Source organism: Lactuca sativa, chromosome 4, assembly GCF_002870075.4.
Source record: "Lactuca sativa cultivar Salinas chromosome 4, Lsat_Salinas_v11, whole genome shotgun sequence".
In the NCBI taxonomy this organism is placed as follows: domain Eukaryota; kingdom Viridiplantae; phylum Streptophyta; class Magnoliopsida; order Asterales; family Asteraceae; genus Lactuca; species Lactuca sativa.
In genome coordinates, this window is record NC_056626.2 from 155,768,201 (window position 1) to 155,786,317 (window position 18,117).

Consider the following 18,117-nt stretch of genomic DNA (forward strand, 5'->3'; position numbering starts at 1 on the left):
CGACGAGTCAGGGCATCTAACTCGTCGATTAGACCTTTCAATATGCTAATCTAAAATTGTTAGTTTGTTTGTAACTCATCCAAAAATCAACGGATTATTTATAATGACATATTTGTTAAGAATCTAAATATTTATAATCACATATTTGTTGAGAAACCAAAGAAATAAAATACCTATTAATAACCGGCCAATGACTAAAATGAAAGTTTTTCTAAAAAATAGTGGCAAATGGGGAACAAAAAAATATTGAAGCTAAATACAAACTTATACGTAAATGTTGGGGCTAAATACAAAACAAAGAAAATGCAAAACTGACACGTTATCATGACCTGTTGGTGACCGGTCAATGACCCGAAATGAAACGTTTTCTAAAATATTATGACAAATGAAGAACAAAACATAAAGGGCGTGTTTGGAACGGAGATTTTGGAAACGTTTGAGAGTTTCTAGCTTTTAGTTTTTGACAAAACGCTATAGTTTAAACAAAAAGCTTCGTTTGGCAACACGAACGTTTGTCTTTTAGTTTAAACAAAACGCTCCAAATCTAAAAGCTACTTCATGTAAACAAAACGCTACTAAGATTTTGAAATCAATTTACATACTTACCCTTAAAAATATATTTATATATTTATTTATTTTTAATCAATTGTCTTTTTACCTAATTTTATATATTTCAAAAGCTTCTAGCTTCTTTTGCCAAACGCTCGTACAACAAATAAAAGTTATATAAGCTATCCCCTAACTGTTCAGCTAACAACCACTTTCACCAACACAGTCAAATTTAGGTTAAATCGAAGTGTATAAATAATGAATTTTAAGTATTATCCATCGTCTCTTTCGAAAAAAAAGTATTATCCATCGTAGAAAATACTATTAAGCAGCGTGAGTTGTCATCATCACCGACGCTTCTTCCGTTCTTCGGCTAATATCAGCGTACCTGCTTTTTCTTTTTTTAATCGGCAACACGCACACTCCCACAAAACCCTTGCCGGTGTTCTGTCTGCCCAATCAATCTACCCATCTCTTCTACTCTCCAATTGCTCGATTCACCGCCATATCTATACCAATATTCTAAAAATCTGCATTGATTCCCAACAAGATATGTGCGTTGTCAATCGCCGCAGAATCAGCAAGTGATTGATAGAGATGCCTAGGCTAGCTGCCGGAAAGCAAAGGAAATCGGCCAAGATCCTCTTCATATGCGTTGGCCTTCTGGGAGCAGCCCTTATCGCAGATCTACTCTGGGCGTCTTCTACATCTTCCTCTGCACGATCTTTCACTTACAAACCCGCTTTTGATTGGCCCCCGCCTAAAACATCTTCCGACTCCTTTCCCCTCCCTGTTTCTTCCAATCACTCTGCCAAGGTATCTTCTTCATACTTCCTTGTCTGCATTTGTGACCTACTGTGGTTATAAAAACTAGAAGATACTGCTGTGATTATTAGAATAGAAAGATGGATCTGGTATTCATATAAATGGGTAACTAATCATGCTTACAACTTACAACTAACCAATCTACTGTTAAAGAAACTTAAAACAAGTTTTCATGATACTGTAATTGGAAGTCTCTTTTTACATACGATTGAACTTGTGAGACTCAAGTGCCTGAATGATTCTATTGTGATTTCGAATTGTTTGTTGCTTCAATGATAACTACTTCATTCATTCAACAAGCAGCCTTCTGTCTCCATGTCTAATTACATTCTCAAAACCTATCACAAACTTGAGATGATAGATAGAGCATTTGATCTTTTTGTATACTTGTTTCATCCTTTTAAGATCTGCTATCTAATCAATGTTAGTTCCTTATATGTATTCCACTTCAAATCACATAAGACTCCTGATGTTTGTCGCATCTGTTTCATTGAATCCATAAGTTCTAGTTCATCTCAGTATAAGTCCTTAATAAGTGCAATGCATATCTCTAGCTTTGTATTCACACCTGAATACAGTTCCTTATGTCTATTCACCTTATATGTGATGAGGTGCTATAATATGTAAATTTAAGATGTAACGAATACCCATATTTTCTACAACAGGTTGTAGCAGATAAAGATAAAAAAGATGAATTTCATGGAAGAATTCTATCTAAAACTTTTGCTGATTTACCTGGACCAGAACTAAAATGGGAGAAGATGTCAGAGGCACCAGTCCCCCGTCTTGATGGAGCAGCAATACAGATCAATGATGAACTCTTTGTTTTTGCAGGATATGGAACTATTGATCTTGTAAGAACCTCAACTTCACAATCTTCTGCATACAACATGTAATCAAAAGCTAAAGTTTTATTCTTTTATTCATTCTTGGTAGGTGCATTCTCATGTTGATATATACAATTTCACAAGCAACAGATGGGGAGGAAGATTTGATATGCCAAAAGAAATGGCACATTCACATCTGGGAATGGTGACAGATGGAAGATACATATACATAGTGACTGGACAATATGGCCCACAATGTAGAGGGCCCACAGCACATACATTTGTCCTTGACACCAAGACTAAAAAATGGGAAGACATGCCACCTTTACCTGTCCCTAGGTATGCTCCTGCAACTCAGCTTTGGAGAGGAAGACTCCATGTGATGGGTGGTAGCAAAGAAGATAGATATACACCAGGTGTAGATCATTGGAGCATTGCTGTGAAAGATGGAAAAGTTTTGGAGAAAGAATGGAGAATTGAAATGCCTATACCTCGTGGGGGCCCACATAGGGCTTGTATTGTGGTTGATGACAGGTTGTATACCATTGGTGGTCAAGAAGGCGACTTTATGGCTAAACCAAATTCGCCTATATTCAAATGTTCTAGAAGGAATGAGGTAAGTAACTTCTTTTATTTTCTTTACTATTTGTGTGATATACTAACTACATTGATGAATCTTTGTAAAATTAATGAAAACAGGTTGTGTATAGTGATGTGTACATGTTGGATGATGAGATGAAGTGGAAAGTTTTGCCTCCAATGCCAAAGCCTGATTCCCATATAGAGTTTGCTTGGGCAGTTGTTAACAATTCCATTGTTATTGCTGGTGGCACTACAGACAAACACCCTGTAACCAAGAAAATGATCCTCAATAATGAAATCTTTCAGTTTCAGTTGGATACATTGGTAAGCTGTCTTTTTTGTTTTTTTATTTGTAATATTTGGGATTTGGATATTTAATGTATTTATGGATTTAAGAATGTTTGTTTTTGCAGAAATGGTCAGTGGTTGGGAAGCTTCCTTTTCGTGTGAAAACAACACTGGTGGGATTTTGGGATGGATGGTTGTATTTTACATCAGGACAAAGAGATAGAGGAGTGGATGATCCTACACCCAAAAAGGTCATTGGAGAGATGTGGAGAACAAAACTCAGATTGTTATGACATTTTTATTTCATTCTTTCAGGTTAGTATTAAATTATGAATGTGAATGTGCATCTACAATTCTACTTACATTATGTATACAAGTTATAGCCCTTTTTCTTGTGTTTGTAGTTTAAATTTTGTCTAATTTGTTACTTATACGAAACTCCTCTTTTTAAGATAATTTGCAAGTCGAATTAACATGGAAAAAAGCATATTGTATGTTGGAAGAGATGATGTAATTAAGTTTTATGTAATTGCATTGTCAACTCTTACATCATTGATTTTGTTTTCATGTTTAAGTTTCAACATGTGGCATGGGTTTAAAGTTTAAAGAGTCTCATGCATGCATAAAATCCTTTAACTTCAATTTTGGATGAATTCTAGACCTTTATGGTATTGCACATGATATTGATAAACGCAAAAACTTTTAAGTATTTTTGCTCGTAAGAATTGATCTCAAAAGAGATGAACGTCTTAAGATCGAGAAACTTGAAAGTGTTCATCTCAATCTCACCATAGTTGATACCAAGAGAGTTCATGAGCAACGTATCATAATAAGGGAAGATAAGTTGAAATACAAGTGGAACAAAATGGGGCCCTAAGTGGAAGTTGTATAGATACATGGGCACATTCAAAGGGGAAGCCTAAATTTTTGACACGTTGAAAAGAAAGGTAAACCCTACAGTTTTTGAATTTATGAAACGTTTTCCAATACTCTACATTCAAAGGTGCTTGATATTGGTTCTACGATTCAAATCATATGAACTCGCTTTTGGTATTCCTGAAACAAAACATTATGCTAGAGTGAGTTTGCAACACCATTTTGTCTATAGTATCAGCGCCCATCACACTTATTACATCTCTTCAAAAGCTTGTCATTTAGGGGGAATAGGTTGCCACTTTTACCACAAAAATTTTCTTTTATTTAAAACTAAAAATATTTCTTCATTCAAAATGTCGACACCATTCGTCGGACCTACTCACAACTTGCTAAAACTCTACAAACCATAAATGTTAGTTATTTTCTGCATGGAAAGTTCGAAGAGCATTGACGAACAACATTCCAGCATTTCACCATTTTATGAATTATGCTTCATCCTACAATACACAATGTGAAACTGTAACGCCACTACGTTTGTTGCTCTTTATTTGGCAAAAATTTGATCTTTACTTCGTTTGCTCCTTTTACCTACTTTGCGGTTGTACCGTTGGATGATTCTATTTCAGAAAGAATTCTCATGTAGGTAGTTGATGTGTTTTGGATCTTCATTTACACCGATCCATGCACGAGCCAAAATTATCTCTACATCTTGGTTCCACATACATGCCATTTTAAGAGATGAAGAAGGTTAGAAGATGGTGGAAAATAAAAAAGGTTGGAGAGATGAATTAAGAAAGTTTGAATGTGGTTGAAAGTAAAGAATGATGTTAGGATTTATAGTGGTTGATGAATGGTTTAAATTAAAAAAAAAAACAGTTATATTTTAAAAAAATTGAGTATTATTATTTTTTTTTTTTTTGAAAAATGTGGTATTTTGAAAATGGTTAAAAAAAATTAAAAATTAATTTTCTCTCTTATTTGGTAGCTTATTGTCGAGTTACCTCGTTGAACCACCTTTATTGAGTTTGAGGGGCAACGTTACCTTTGATTGTGGAGCTCCACATTGGATATGTCGAGCTTTATGTCAGCCAACTCCTGTCAGTCTTAGGAAGAAATCAATAGACCATTAGAGTACGAGACAAAACTAGATCTCAGGTGAAATTGTCGGGACTTTTTTGTTCATGTTAGAAGAAGACATATATTGTATTTACATGACATTATGTTTCGAGTATAGCTCTGGAATTTAATTTCTATAACAAAACTTTAATTTTCATACCGTTGATTTTAGTGCTTTATAAGGGACCTCTGTAAAATATGTTTGGCTACAATCTTTTTTTTATTCTTAATCAACTTTGAATGACTGAATCAATTGATGATATCACGAGAAGGTGAGAAAATGGCGATTCTTCTAAATTGGCATAAACGACATGGCCAAATATATCGAGTCTATATGTTTCCTCCCATGAAAGATGGAACTCTCGATAATCTTAAGTTTTCTAATGTTGATGAGTGCATTGATTGTATGAAGGGGGAAATAACAAAGAGATATAATTAAAGTATTCACACATAGTTCATGATTTATTAAAGATGATTAATACCAACATTTGTGGACATTTTCCTATAGGGATTAGAGTATACATATATTTCATCTTTTTTCTTGACAAGTACTCTAGATACATATTTGTACTTAATTATTCAGAAATGTGGATCAATAGATACATTCAAAATCTTAAAAGCCAAACCCAAAAATCAAATAAAGGTTGTAAATCGAATAGGAGTGGAAACTATAAAGTACTATAGATAACATGTCTTGATGTCAGTCAATGTCATGTACGTTTTGTAGATTTTTTGTAAGACACATGACATTAAAGATTTCCATACATATCCTAAATTGAGTTCCTTCAAAATCCCTCCCTAAAATCCATTTCAAGTTAAAAGCAAGATGGAAACAAAGTCTAAAGTGTTTAAAGGATGTGAATATTTTGCTGAAGTCAAGGTTTATAATCCTTGTGTCCTTTTTTATTTTATTAGTGGTTGATTACACTTGATATTTTAATTCCATTTCGCATCGAACTAATATTATTCTAAATAATGGAGACTCTTGGGGCTTGTTTCACACACGTATTACTACAATTGGTATCCAAGCTTCCAAGGTTTTCATATTAGTTTATTGGGATCATTTTATCAGGTCATTGATCATGTCTTCGATGCAATACGATATTCTGTTGTTGAATCGAAACACTGGGTTTCCTGTGGCAAGTAAAGTTGAAAGATGTTCTTATTCAGATTGATTTACACAAGGCGTTTTTGGGTTCCGAGAAAATGCCCACTTCATGGACGATAGAAGATAAAGAGACGGAATATTAAAATCTCAATCACATATTCATCTGCATTTGTCAAATGGTTTGCAAACTTCAGCCGCTTCTTTATGGTAAAAGTTGGAGCAACTATTGATAACGAAGAGCCTACCAAACAAGTTACATTTAAAGCAACGGTTGTTCAACTTTAAAATGATTGAAGGAGGTTCTTTAGTTGAACATATATCTGCATTTAAAGATTTAGTAAATAACTTATATGAAGTTTTTACAACTTTGGATTCAAAAGAGAAGATGAAGCATATTTTATCGGTGGTGGTTCAAGTGATGCGAAAGTCGAAGGTTTAAATTCCCGAGGAAGAACAACAGTTAGAGGTAAAAATCCTCAATCTTCCAACAAGACCATATCCACGTCTAAAGGCAAACGAAAGTTTTTGCAGTTACTGTCACAAGAAGAGACATACGATTGATGAATGGTTCAAGTTGAAGAATAAAGAGAAAGCAACATCAAATGGTAAACAAGCTAGCACTTCGGGGGTGAAACCGAAGTAGTAGAGAACGGTTGTATTGGAGAAATTTTCATGGTTTACTCAGATAAAGTGGATTCTAGTGGTGACTGGATACTCGATTATGGTTGTACTTTTCATATGTGTCACAACATAAGTTGGTTTTACACGTTTGAAACAGGTTAACCAAGGCTATGTTCTGATGGATTACAATTCTACATGTCAAGTTGTTGGACATGGCTCAGATTCACTATGTTCTGATGGATTACAGTTCTACATGTCAAGTTGTTGGACATGGCTCAGTCAGAATCTGCATGTTTGACAAGGTTATCCGAACCATTGGGGATGTTAGATATGCTCCTGACCTCAGAAGAAACTTGTTATATCTCAGATCTTTTGATAAAAAAGGGATATAGTTTGTTGGTAAAGGTGGAGTTCTCAGGGTATTCAAAGATGGTTCTGACAAACTGAGAGCCAAGTGAAAAACCTCATACTTCTAATTTCTTGATGGGCAAATGATTTGAGTGATGTTGTTGTTGTTTCAAAGTCTCTTTTTGATCCATATTAGTCCTGTCTTTGGCACCTTCGACTCGGACATATGAGGTTTTAAAGGCATGTCCGAATTGAGTTGAAGAGGATTACTTGGTGAGCAAAAGATTGTTGATTTAGAGTTATGTGAAGACTGTGTGTATGGCAAGGAAAAACGCATGATATTTGTGAGTGGTATTCATACAACAAAAGGAGCACTTGACTATGTCCACTCAGATTTGTGGGAACCAGATCGAATTGTTTCGAAAGAGGGAGCTATTTTTATGCTCACTATCATTGATGATTTCTCCAGGAAGATGTGGTCTTTCTTCTTGAAACATAAGGGAGACATTTTTTCTACCTTCTGAAATTAGAAACTACAAGTCGAAAAGCAATCAGGATTGGTGGTACTGTGTCTTCGCACGGATAATGGACTTGAGTTTTGCTTAGAAGAGTTTAATATCTATTATTGAAAGGAAGGTATCACTCGACATCGCACAGTAGTCCATACGCCTCAAAAAATGGTGTAGCCAAAAGGATGAATCACACCATTATGGAGAAGGTTCGGTGTATGCTTTCTAATTCCAAATTGCCAAAGTCCTTTTGGGCAGAGGCTACTACGACTGCTTGCTATCTTATTAACCGATCACCATCAAGAGCAATTGAGAAGAAAACTCCGTTTGAGTTATGGTCTGGGATACCTGCCAATTATATAGATTCAAAACTTTTTGGATGTCTAGCTTATGCACGAGTTAACAATGGGAAGTTAGAACCGAGAGCAACCAAATGTGTTTTTATTGGGTACAATCCAAGTGTTAAAGGGTAAAATTTGTGGAGCTTTGATTTGAAGAAAGGCATTATCTCAAGAGATGTTACTTTAACCTGATTCAACCAATTTCAAACTCTTCAAAAAGTACAAATGCATCAAATACATCATCTGAAGCAAGTAAAGAAAAAGCTCAAATGGAGGTGGAGCTTCCTACTTCACCCTTCACTTGTATTCCAAGTTCAGTAAAAAATCAAGAGTCTTCCTTGTTTGATGAGCCCGTTGTTGTTGAAGAGTCAACATATTCACCACCACAAGCTACAACTCAATGCATTGAAAGAGATAGTGTAACGTCCGTAGATCAGGGCTAGTCAATTTAGAGACAAGGAGCATCAAAAATGACTTTTTTTGGAAGATTATTTAGAAGGATTAATCTTAACTAAGTTTTAGTATATGTTACAAGGATTCCATACATATAAAGAACGCCGAAATCCGAGTTATAACGAAGAAGTTATGACCTGTCGAAGTTTCGCGAAAAAACTGACACAATACAACGCGACGTAAATAGTGAATTTACGTTAGAGCGATATTTAGCCGAAACAATCTAAATGAGAATTGAATATCTCATCGATAGTAGAGCAATGACGAAAAGACATACGAAACGGACGTCAGACGAAGGAGTTATGAGTTTATAATGGAGTTTTCCTGTCCCGACCTACTAAAAATAATATAATAAAAATAAAGTCAAAATTAGCCGACGGAGTCTAAATGAAAGTTGTAGATCTTGTTTTTACCTACGCGTCGATATAAAGAACGTCGAAAACGGAGTTCGTATGCAAAAGTTATGAATTTCTGAAGTTCGGGGCGCGAAACCCCAAAACTGTCAGATACCACGACGTGGCAAGTCTTCTGACACCTCCTGGAGTCCCCTAGACACAACTTGCGATGACGCATGCAGTGACGATCAAGCCCACAACGTGGAAACACTGTCCACGATGTGGTAAATGAAAATTTTGCCCTATAAATAGATTTGAAGGGCCACCCGTTTAGGGTTGCTCCATCTCTTCTCTCCCACTCCCTATACACCCTCTAAGCCCTATTTTAACCCCCCCCCCCCCCCCCCAAAGCCCCGATAACATCCCGAGACCCGAAGCAAGTCCCGAAGCCCGAAGATCCTGAGAAGAAAAGAGTTTCCGAGCCGAAGCTCTGCCTACGAGAAGCCCGGTGTGTGAAGATATCCCGGTTTCACCAAAGAAATACTACTTCTACAAGTCGTAGTGTTGTCCGATCATCTTCTGATTAAGTGAGTGTATAGTCCCTTTCATAACACAATTTTAATACAAGTATTGTTTGAATGTATTAAGTATATGTTTTGGGTGAGTATGTGATCACTTTCTTCTAACACATAAATACGAAGTATTTTCTATGAAATACATGCTATATGTTTATATATTGTTTGTCTATTTGAGATGGGCATAGAATTGATGTTTTATACAGGTGTTAAATGATTTAAACTATGTAAGTATTTGTATCTACGAAAATGTTGGGTAGAACATGGGTAGATGGGATAGTTGGTGACTATGGAGTTAGCGCATATTGTATAAACCTTGGTGACTATGGAGTTAGCGCCTATTGTAGAAGCCTTGGTGACTATGGAGTTATCGTCTATTGTATAAGCCTTGGCGACTATGGAGTTAGCGCCTATTGTATAAGCCTTGGCGACTATGGAGTTAGCGCCTATTGTATAAGCCTTGGCGACTATGGAGTTAGCGCCTATTGTATAACCCTTGGCGACTATGGAGTTAGCACCTATTGTATAAACCTTGGCGACTATGGAGTTAGCGCCTATTGTTAAGTGAACCTTGGCGACTATGGAGTTAGCGCCTATTGTTACATAAGCCTTGGTGACTATGGAGTTAGCGCCTGATAGCTATGGAGTTAGCGCCTGATAGCTATGGACTTAGTACCTGATAGATAAACTTTGCCAGCAATGGACTTCATGCCAATTCCTTAGGTCAATCCTTAGGAACGAATGAATAAATGATAGTTGATTCTTAGGGTAAAACCTTAAGAAATAAAGAAGATAATGGGGATGGGTAATTGGGTTGATTGTTTGATGATTAAATATAATAATTATATTATTGTGGGTTGAAAACCCTATATGCTCACCAGGCTCCCAAGCCTGACCCACTCAGTTTTCTTTGCATTACAGGTAATGACACAAGGGTATAAGTTGGTGGACTTGACGAGAGAATTTGGATTATAGATCAGTAGTTATAAATAACTGTTGTAAGGTCTATTTTATATTGTTTATGCTTTTGGTCTGTATCGGAACATGACATCCCGAGATTTTATTATTTAATGAATATAAATTCTCTTTGAGAAATGCTTTGATAAATGGTTATCATATTTTGTTTTTGGGACAATTTCCGCAACTGTTTTCCTTAAAAAGGATTACTCTGATTTTAAAACAAAGCATAAACAAATCGGTCTTTTCTGGCCGCGAAATTAGGGATGTCACAGATAGATCGAGAAGAGAAGTTGTACCTCCAAAGATGTCACAACTGGAAATTTTGTGTCATGTAATCTATACATTCAAGTTAATGTGAATCAAAAACTTCAATCAAATACATTATACAAGTGCTACAAATAGTCATCAAACAATTGGAGACCCTAAAAGTTCTTGTTTAAGTCCATTTTGGGCTAGAACTCCCTTATTGGATCCAAATGGACCAATAAGCTTCCAACTAGACTATCATGGGCTTAGAACCCTAATTGGGCTCTAATTGGACCCACATTTATTTATTTCAACATTTTGGGCCATGTTGGACCTAGAATGAAATGAATTAAAAGCCTTGATACATGAATAACCTAAACTAGTCCAATAAAAATATAAAAATCCTACTACATTCTTTTAGGCTTAAAACATACCCAAGATTAACTCTAATAGTGGGCTTAGGGGCAAAGGCCCAAAATTTTCCTTTCTTCCTTCACATTCTCGGCCCAAGGCCCAAATCCAAGGAGATAAGAGATGAAGTTGACTTTGGTTGCCACCTCATCTTTACCCATAGGATATCCATGCAATAATTCTCATTCCTCCATGCACATCACCTCAAATATCACTTCTCTTCTCTCCTCTCTCTTGCTCTCGGCCATACACACACACACCACAAAAATCTCTCAACTCTCTCTCAAGAATACTCAAGAACACTCCTCCCTCCTCTCTCCAAAAATCTCGAAAATTAGGGGCTTTCAAGAGGATCTTGCAAGTTAATCATCATCTAAGGTAAGATTATGCTTGGATCTATGGTTTAGATTCTTTTTGTTATCAAAATCCTTTCCTAATCTAAGCAAAAATCGTGATCTTGCATCCTAGAACCATCTCAAACTCGAGATCTACCAAGGAAAGGTGCTAAGGCCAAAAATCACCAAGTTTTCTTCCATCTTTTCTTCCAAAAACCGAAACCACACCCAAGGTGAGCTTCATACCCCCTATTTTCTGTTTTTATGAGTTTTGTGGGGGGGGGGGGGGAATACAAGTGAAAGTGTAGATCTATATGTGTTTTGTATGCCTTGTATGATTTCCATGCTTATATGTATGCTTTTGTGTGTTATAATGTTGGATCTAGCCATAAAACCCCTCAAAACCGAGATAAATCTTGTGTGAAATGATTTTAGCTTCAAATATATTTCTACATACAAAGTGTTTCAAGAAAAATGGCTAAGTGGTTTAGTAACAATTTTCTTTGGGTTAAAAACTCAAATTTTGGGCCTAAAAAGTGAAAAATACAAAATTAAGGGTCTAAATTGGCATATCACGAATTCTGCTGGATGAAGTGTGCCAAAACAGTTTCCATAAATCAATTTCTGGAAATATACTCATTTAGGGGATTAAAAATATAAATTCCAAGCTTAATGGGCTAAAAATGACATTTTTGGCCCAATGAGGCCCATTATGCGAATTTTCTGTTTTGGAGGGCCAAAACTGTGAATTTCTGTAAAACAGTGGACCATAAGTGATCCAAGTCCTTTTCAAAGGTTTAAAATGCTTTTCAAATTTAAAAAGGACCAAAGTTGCAAAAATTTTCCAATTTGGGCCAAAATTGTCAAAATTGCGAAAAAGAAGGGTTAAAACCGAGAAATCTGCATTTTTGGGGACTTAAACTGTTTCTATGAAAAATATGCTGAAAAATATTAATTTCAATAATTTTTGGTGTGAAAATGTCAAGAAAATTAGTTTAAGGACCAAACCGGGAAGTATTTAATAAAAAGGGTTGAAAATGTAAATTTTACAAACAATGAGGGGCTGAAAACAGAAAAATTTCAAGGCTAATTCAATATACACAAATTGATCAAATAATGGCACCGCGGCTTTCGACGAAATACAATACGTTACAATACCAAAAGTCGTTGTTAAACGAATTGGCTCGGTCTCGAACCAATAGAAATCTACAACTACTAACACTACGACACTACGACACTACAACACTACGGTTCATACAAATAACGTTTGGGAACTTAGCTTACATACGAGTGTGCACAGACGTCTACGCACCATCTTCGGGCCCCAAAAGTGTAAAATCTTGCTTGTTGGGCCTAGCTAGCCCAATGACCTGATCTTAAGGCCCGAAGACGCATATTTTCTACGAAGTGTTGAGTTTCACCGACTTGGCACAACGTAGAGGGACTTTCAATGGCTTGTATACCACTGGTCCCCAAGGGTCCTTGGTATTGCTAGAAGAGTCTGCATATTTTGCGAGGCGGGTCGGGGACCCCTCGTATGCATATTATCCCCAACCGATTAATAGAGTCATCGAGGCCTTCGTGTCCTCTTACTCTTCGGATGTGGGACGACACATAGTCAGGGCGGCTGGATAACACGATTTGTACGAACGACGCATTCGGGATCGTTAGTATTGCTATGAACTGGGCGTTTGTGTAATGCGGGTTTGTAGTAAATAATCATGCTCAAAAATAATCCAACGTCGCCTGGGAATGACACTCCTATCTTTGTAATGATGTCAACGCAACTTAACGGTTTTCAAAGGATTAGGAAAACATCGGGTTTTCCTAGGTTTTTCAAACATATCGGATTCGAAACGCATAAAATTTTTAAATAAACAATTTTCACAAGTATAGAAACAAACAGGCATACCTATGGATCTTCACAAACATTTTCGAAAGTTTTTCATTTCAGGAAATATCGGATTTTCTGGTGGTTTTCAAACAATACAAACATTGGATTTCAAACACTACTTATGAACTCACCAACATTTCATATGTTGACGTTTTTCAAAATACTTGTATTCTCAGGGAACCAGTGAATCAAGGGAAATCATATTCAGTGACGGTTGCAGTTTATTTATGTATGAATTGAACAATTTAATTTTTGGGAACGTAATGTTTAACCAATGTATTTCATGCAAACGCTACTGGTTGTACTATATTGATAAATGGTGACGAATGTTGTTATGTTTCATATATATTCAATGTTATGGTATTCAATTGAGTCACGACAGCCCCCGGACGTTTCCGCCGTCTGGTTCGGGGGTGTGACAAAAGAGGTATGTTGAAGCTGATCTTGTTGCTTATGCCTTTATTGTTGTTGATGATGTTGAGTCTAGAATGGAGCCTGTGAATTATGATGAGGCTGTGAACTCAAAATACGCAAGTGATTAGATGATTGCAATGCAAAAAGTGATATGGAATCCTTGCAAATAAATGGTACTTGGGATTTAGTTACTATTCTGAAAGGCAAAAGATTAGTTAAATGCAAGTGGATCTACAAGCTCAAGGAACCTGTCAACCCAGATGAGGAATCAATGTACAAAGCTTGGTTAGTAGCTAAAGGCTATAGTCAGATTCATGGTATTGATTACACTGATATTTATTCCCTATTTGTCAAACATACTTCTATCCATGTATTATTAGGATTGGTTGCTTCTAATTATTATGAATTAGAGTAACTTAATGTTACTATAACTTTCTTAAATGGTGTACTTGAGGAAGAGATTTTATGCAACAACCTAAGGGTTTTGTAGTTCCTGGCAAGGGGGACTACATGTGTAAACTAAATAAATCTCTTTATGGCCTCAAGCAGTCTCCTAGATAATGGTATAAGAAGTTTAATTCGTTCATGACCAGTCACAAATTCAAGAGGTGTGCCCATGATAGCTATGTTTATTACAAAAATAGTTATGATGGTTAGATGACCTACTTACTCTTATATGTGTATGACATGTTAAGCACAAAGAAATATATGAAGGAGGTTCAAAAATTGAAAGATCGGTTGAAAGCAGACTTTGAAATGAAGGACTTAGGAGCTGCCAAAAAGATTTTAGGTATGGAAATTGTTTGTGACAGGAATTATAGGGTCTTGAATCTTTCTCATAAAAATTACAAATGAGAAAGTCCTAAGACACTTCAATATGCATGAAGCAAAACCTGCCAACACACTTTTTCAGCTCATTTCAAATTATCATCTCGTTTGAGTCCCACTACTAAGACTGATATGGCTTATATGGCATGCATACCATACTCTAGTGCTGTCGGATCCTTGATGTATGCCATGATTTACAGGTGACCTGATTTCACTTATAATGCTAGCTTGGTTAGTAGATATATGGAAAACCTGGGAAAGAACATTGGAAAGAAGTGCAACAGATCTTTCGTTATCTACGTGGTACGTCTTCTATGTATCTATACTTTGGTAAATCCAACACCGGGGTGTGTGGATATGTTGATTTAGATTATGGAAAAGACTTATGGGTTGATCAAAGCGCTATCTAACATGTACGAGAAACCTTCAACAACGAATAAGGTTCACTTGATTCGACAATTGGTAAATTTGATGATGAAGGAAGGTAGCTAATCATGTCAATGAATTTAATTCAATCATGTCAAGGTTGATGTCAGTTAAGATTAATTTTGAAGATGAAGTCAAGCATTACTACTATTATCATCATTACCCGAAAGTTGTTCGGGAACAGTGGGAACAATCAGTAGCTCAGCTGGCGGTGCCAAGTTGACATTCGAAGGCATACACAACTTAATCCTTGGTGAGGATGTGTGCATACGAAGTGTTGGAGAATCCTCTAACAATTGTCTTGGTATTGAGGAAATCGGAAGGAAGTCCAACAAAGGGAGTAGGGGTAGAGGAAGATCAAAGTCGAGGAAGAGAGGTGTATCGAAAAAAAGGAAGTACATCATCTTTTAGAACTACAAAGAAAATGGTCATTTCAAGAATCAATATCTGAAGCCTCTTGCAGACAGAGGCAAGAATGATATGAACATTACATCGGGAGATGCTCTTATCTGTGCAGTTGAAAACTCAGTTGAATCCTGGATCATGGATTATGTTGCGTCATTCCATGCTAGTCACTTCAAAGATGTAATGCAGAATTTCAGGCAGTACCAAGGGAAGGTCAAACTAACAGACAACAAGAGCCTTGAAATTATAGATGTTGGGGATGTGGTCCTCAATACTACTTTAGGTATGAGGTGGACTTTGAAGAATTTCAAGTTCATTCCAGAACTGAAAAGAATGTTGATATCAGTGGGGCAACTTGATGATAAAGGTCACCATGTCATTTTTAGTGATCATCAGTGGAAGGTGAAAAAAGGAAACTTGGTGGTTGCTAGAGGTTAGAAGCAGGGTACACTTTACATGATGGAAGTTTCTGATGATAAAGCACATGCTGTTAAAGAAGTTGGGGAATCCACTCTATGGCACTAGAGATTTGGGCATATAAGTGAAAAAGGAATGAAGATGTTTGCCTCCAAAGGAAGAATTCTAGATCTGAAGAACGTGACAGTGGATTTCTGTGAGCCATATATTCTTGGCAAGCAAAATAAAGTTACTTTCGTGAGAATAGGACATCCACCCAATACAGGGAAATTGGAGCTTGTTTATTCAGATGTTTATGGTCCCACTTCAATTGCTTCTGTGGGAAGATCCCGATATTATGTTACTTTCATCGATGACTGCACTAGGAAATTTTGGGTCTATTTCTTGAAGCATAAGTCTGGAGTTTTCAGTGCTTTCAAGAAATTGAAAGCAATGGTGGAAAATGAAAATAAAGTGTTTCTAATCCGATAATGGGGGCAAATACAGTAGCAAAGAATTTATTGATTTCTGTGTTGAACATGGAATCAGGATGCAAAAGACCGTTCCAGAAACACCTCGGTGAAATGGAGTAGCTGAGAGGATGAATAGAACATTGAATGAAAGCGCAAAGAGCATAAGACTACATGTAGGTTTACCCAAGATGTTTTGGGCAGATCCGGTCAACACAACTACATACCTAATCAATAAAGGACCCTAAGTTCCTATAAGGGTCAAGATTCCAAAGGAAGAATTGCAAAGTCACGAGGTTCATTCAAACACATGAAGGTCATTAGTTGTGTCTCATATGTAAACGTCAAATACTCTGAGAGAGACAAACTAGAGGCAAAGTCAAGGAAGTGCACTTTTATAGGTTATGGGTTGGACGACATAGGATACCTCTTCTGGGATAACGAGCACAAAAAGGTTATTAGAAGTTGGGATGTGGTGTTCAATGAGAATTTGCTATACAAGGATGAACTTCCTAAGGGCTTAAGCAGTAACGAGCAACCAAAAAAGGAAGAACAAGTTGAGTTAGAAGAAACTTCAGAAGATGGCATTATAAAACTTGTTAGTACTCTAGAGATAGGCGAAAGTTCAGGAAACAGTGAGAGCTCTAATGAAACCGGAGATAGTAGGAGCATGGATGATATTAGTTCAGAAAATAAAGGTGTATAAACTGAAACTCCTACCATCCGCAAATCCACTAGAGTATGAAGGCCTCCAGTTAGGTATTCTCCTTCAACACACTTGTTACTGACAGAGAATGGCGAACCTGAGTCTTATCCAGAAGCCTTGAGGATGAAAGAATCCATACAGTGGAAGAAGGCTACGAAAGAAGATCTCACTTGACAATAATCACACTTGGTCCTTGGTCAAGCTCCCATCAGGGAAGAAAGCACTGAAAAAAAGTAGATGTTTCGGGTTAAGGATGAAATAGATGTCACCAAGAGATATAAGGCAAGGTTGGTAGTCAAGGCGTTACAACAGAAGATAGGGATTGATTATAATGAGATCTTTTCTCCAGTTGTGAAGATGACTACAATCAAAATGGTTTTGGGAATTATGGCCTCTGAAGATCGCCATCTAAAGCAACTAGATGTGAAAACAGCTTTTCTCCATGGTGACCTTGAAGAAGACATCTACATGGCATAACCAAAAGGTTTTCACACAGTTGTCAAGGAAAATATGGTGCGCAAACTAAAGAAAAGTTTGTACGGTTTGAAGCAGGCTCCAAGGTAGTGGTACTTGAAGTTTGATAGCTTCATGCAGAGGAATGGGTATAATAGATGTGAGATGGATCACTGATGTTATTTGAAAAAATTCAAGTCCTCTTATATCATCCTATTGTTATATGTTGATTGATGGATCTGACATGCAGGAGATCAACAAGCTAAAGAAGCAGTTGGCCAGTGAGTTCATGATGAAGGACTTAGGGGCTGCTAAACAAATATTGGGCATGAGCATAGCCAGGGACAGAATTACCAGTACACTAAAACTTTCACAAGCCAAGTACATCAAGAAAGTTTTAGAAAAGTTCAGCATGGCAGATGCAAAAGCCAGAAGTACACCATTGGGGATTTAATTAAGACTCACCGAGAAGCAATCCCCAAAAACAGAAGAAGATAGAGAATACATGGCTAAAGTTCTCTACGCATCTGCAGTTGGTAGTTTAATGTATGCAATGGTTTGCACCAGACCTGACATTACTCATGTAGTGGTAGTTGTGAGCAGGTTCATGTCAAATCCAGGAAAACAACATTAAGAAGGAGTCAAATTGTTGCTACGCTACTTAAAAGGAACAATTGTGTTTTCCTTATGTTTAAGAATAAAAGGAGTAGTCTTATAAGGGTTCGCTGATGCAGACTTAGGTGGATGTGCAGAATTAGGAGAAAGCACAACGAGTTATGTGTTCACAGTTGGAGGTACATAAATCAGCTGGATGTCAAGG

General features: G+C 36.7%; 1 protein-coding gene across 1 annotated transcript; it reads left to right on the forward strand.

Moving 5' to 3' along the window:
* The first annotated feature begins 846 nt into the window (after positions 1 to 846).
* Positions 847 to 3,527, forward strand: LOC111907432 (kelch repeat-containing protein At3g27220). Its single transcript, XM_023903195.3, has 5 exons — positions 847 to 1,365; positions 2,040 to 2,228; positions 2,311 to 2,817; positions 2,901 to 3,107; positions 3,197 to 3,527. Exons 1-5 carry the CDS (start codon positions 1,147 to 1,149, stop codon positions 3,362 to 3,364), a joined length of 1,290 nt encoding a protein of 429 aa, XP_023758963.1. The 5' UTR covers positions 847 to 1,146; the 3' UTR covers positions 3,365 to 3,527.
* Positions 3,528 to 18,117: the final 14,590 nt, after the last annotated feature.

Excerpts from the sequence above, each read along its gene's own strand:
- LOC111907432 (XM_023903195.3), top strand. The coding sequence starts at position 1,147 with ATGCCTAGGCTAGCTGCCGGAAAGCAAAGGAAATCGGCCAAGATCCTC. Across the intron at positions 2,229-2,310 it reads GATATGGAACTATTGATCTT|GTGCATTCTCATGTTGATAT; the intron begins GTAAGAACCTCA and ends CATTCTTGGTAG. Across the intron at positions 3,108-3,196 it reads AGTTTCAGTTGGATACATTG|AAATGGTCAGTGGTTGGGAA; the intron begins GTAAGCTGTCTT and ends TTGTTTTTGCAG.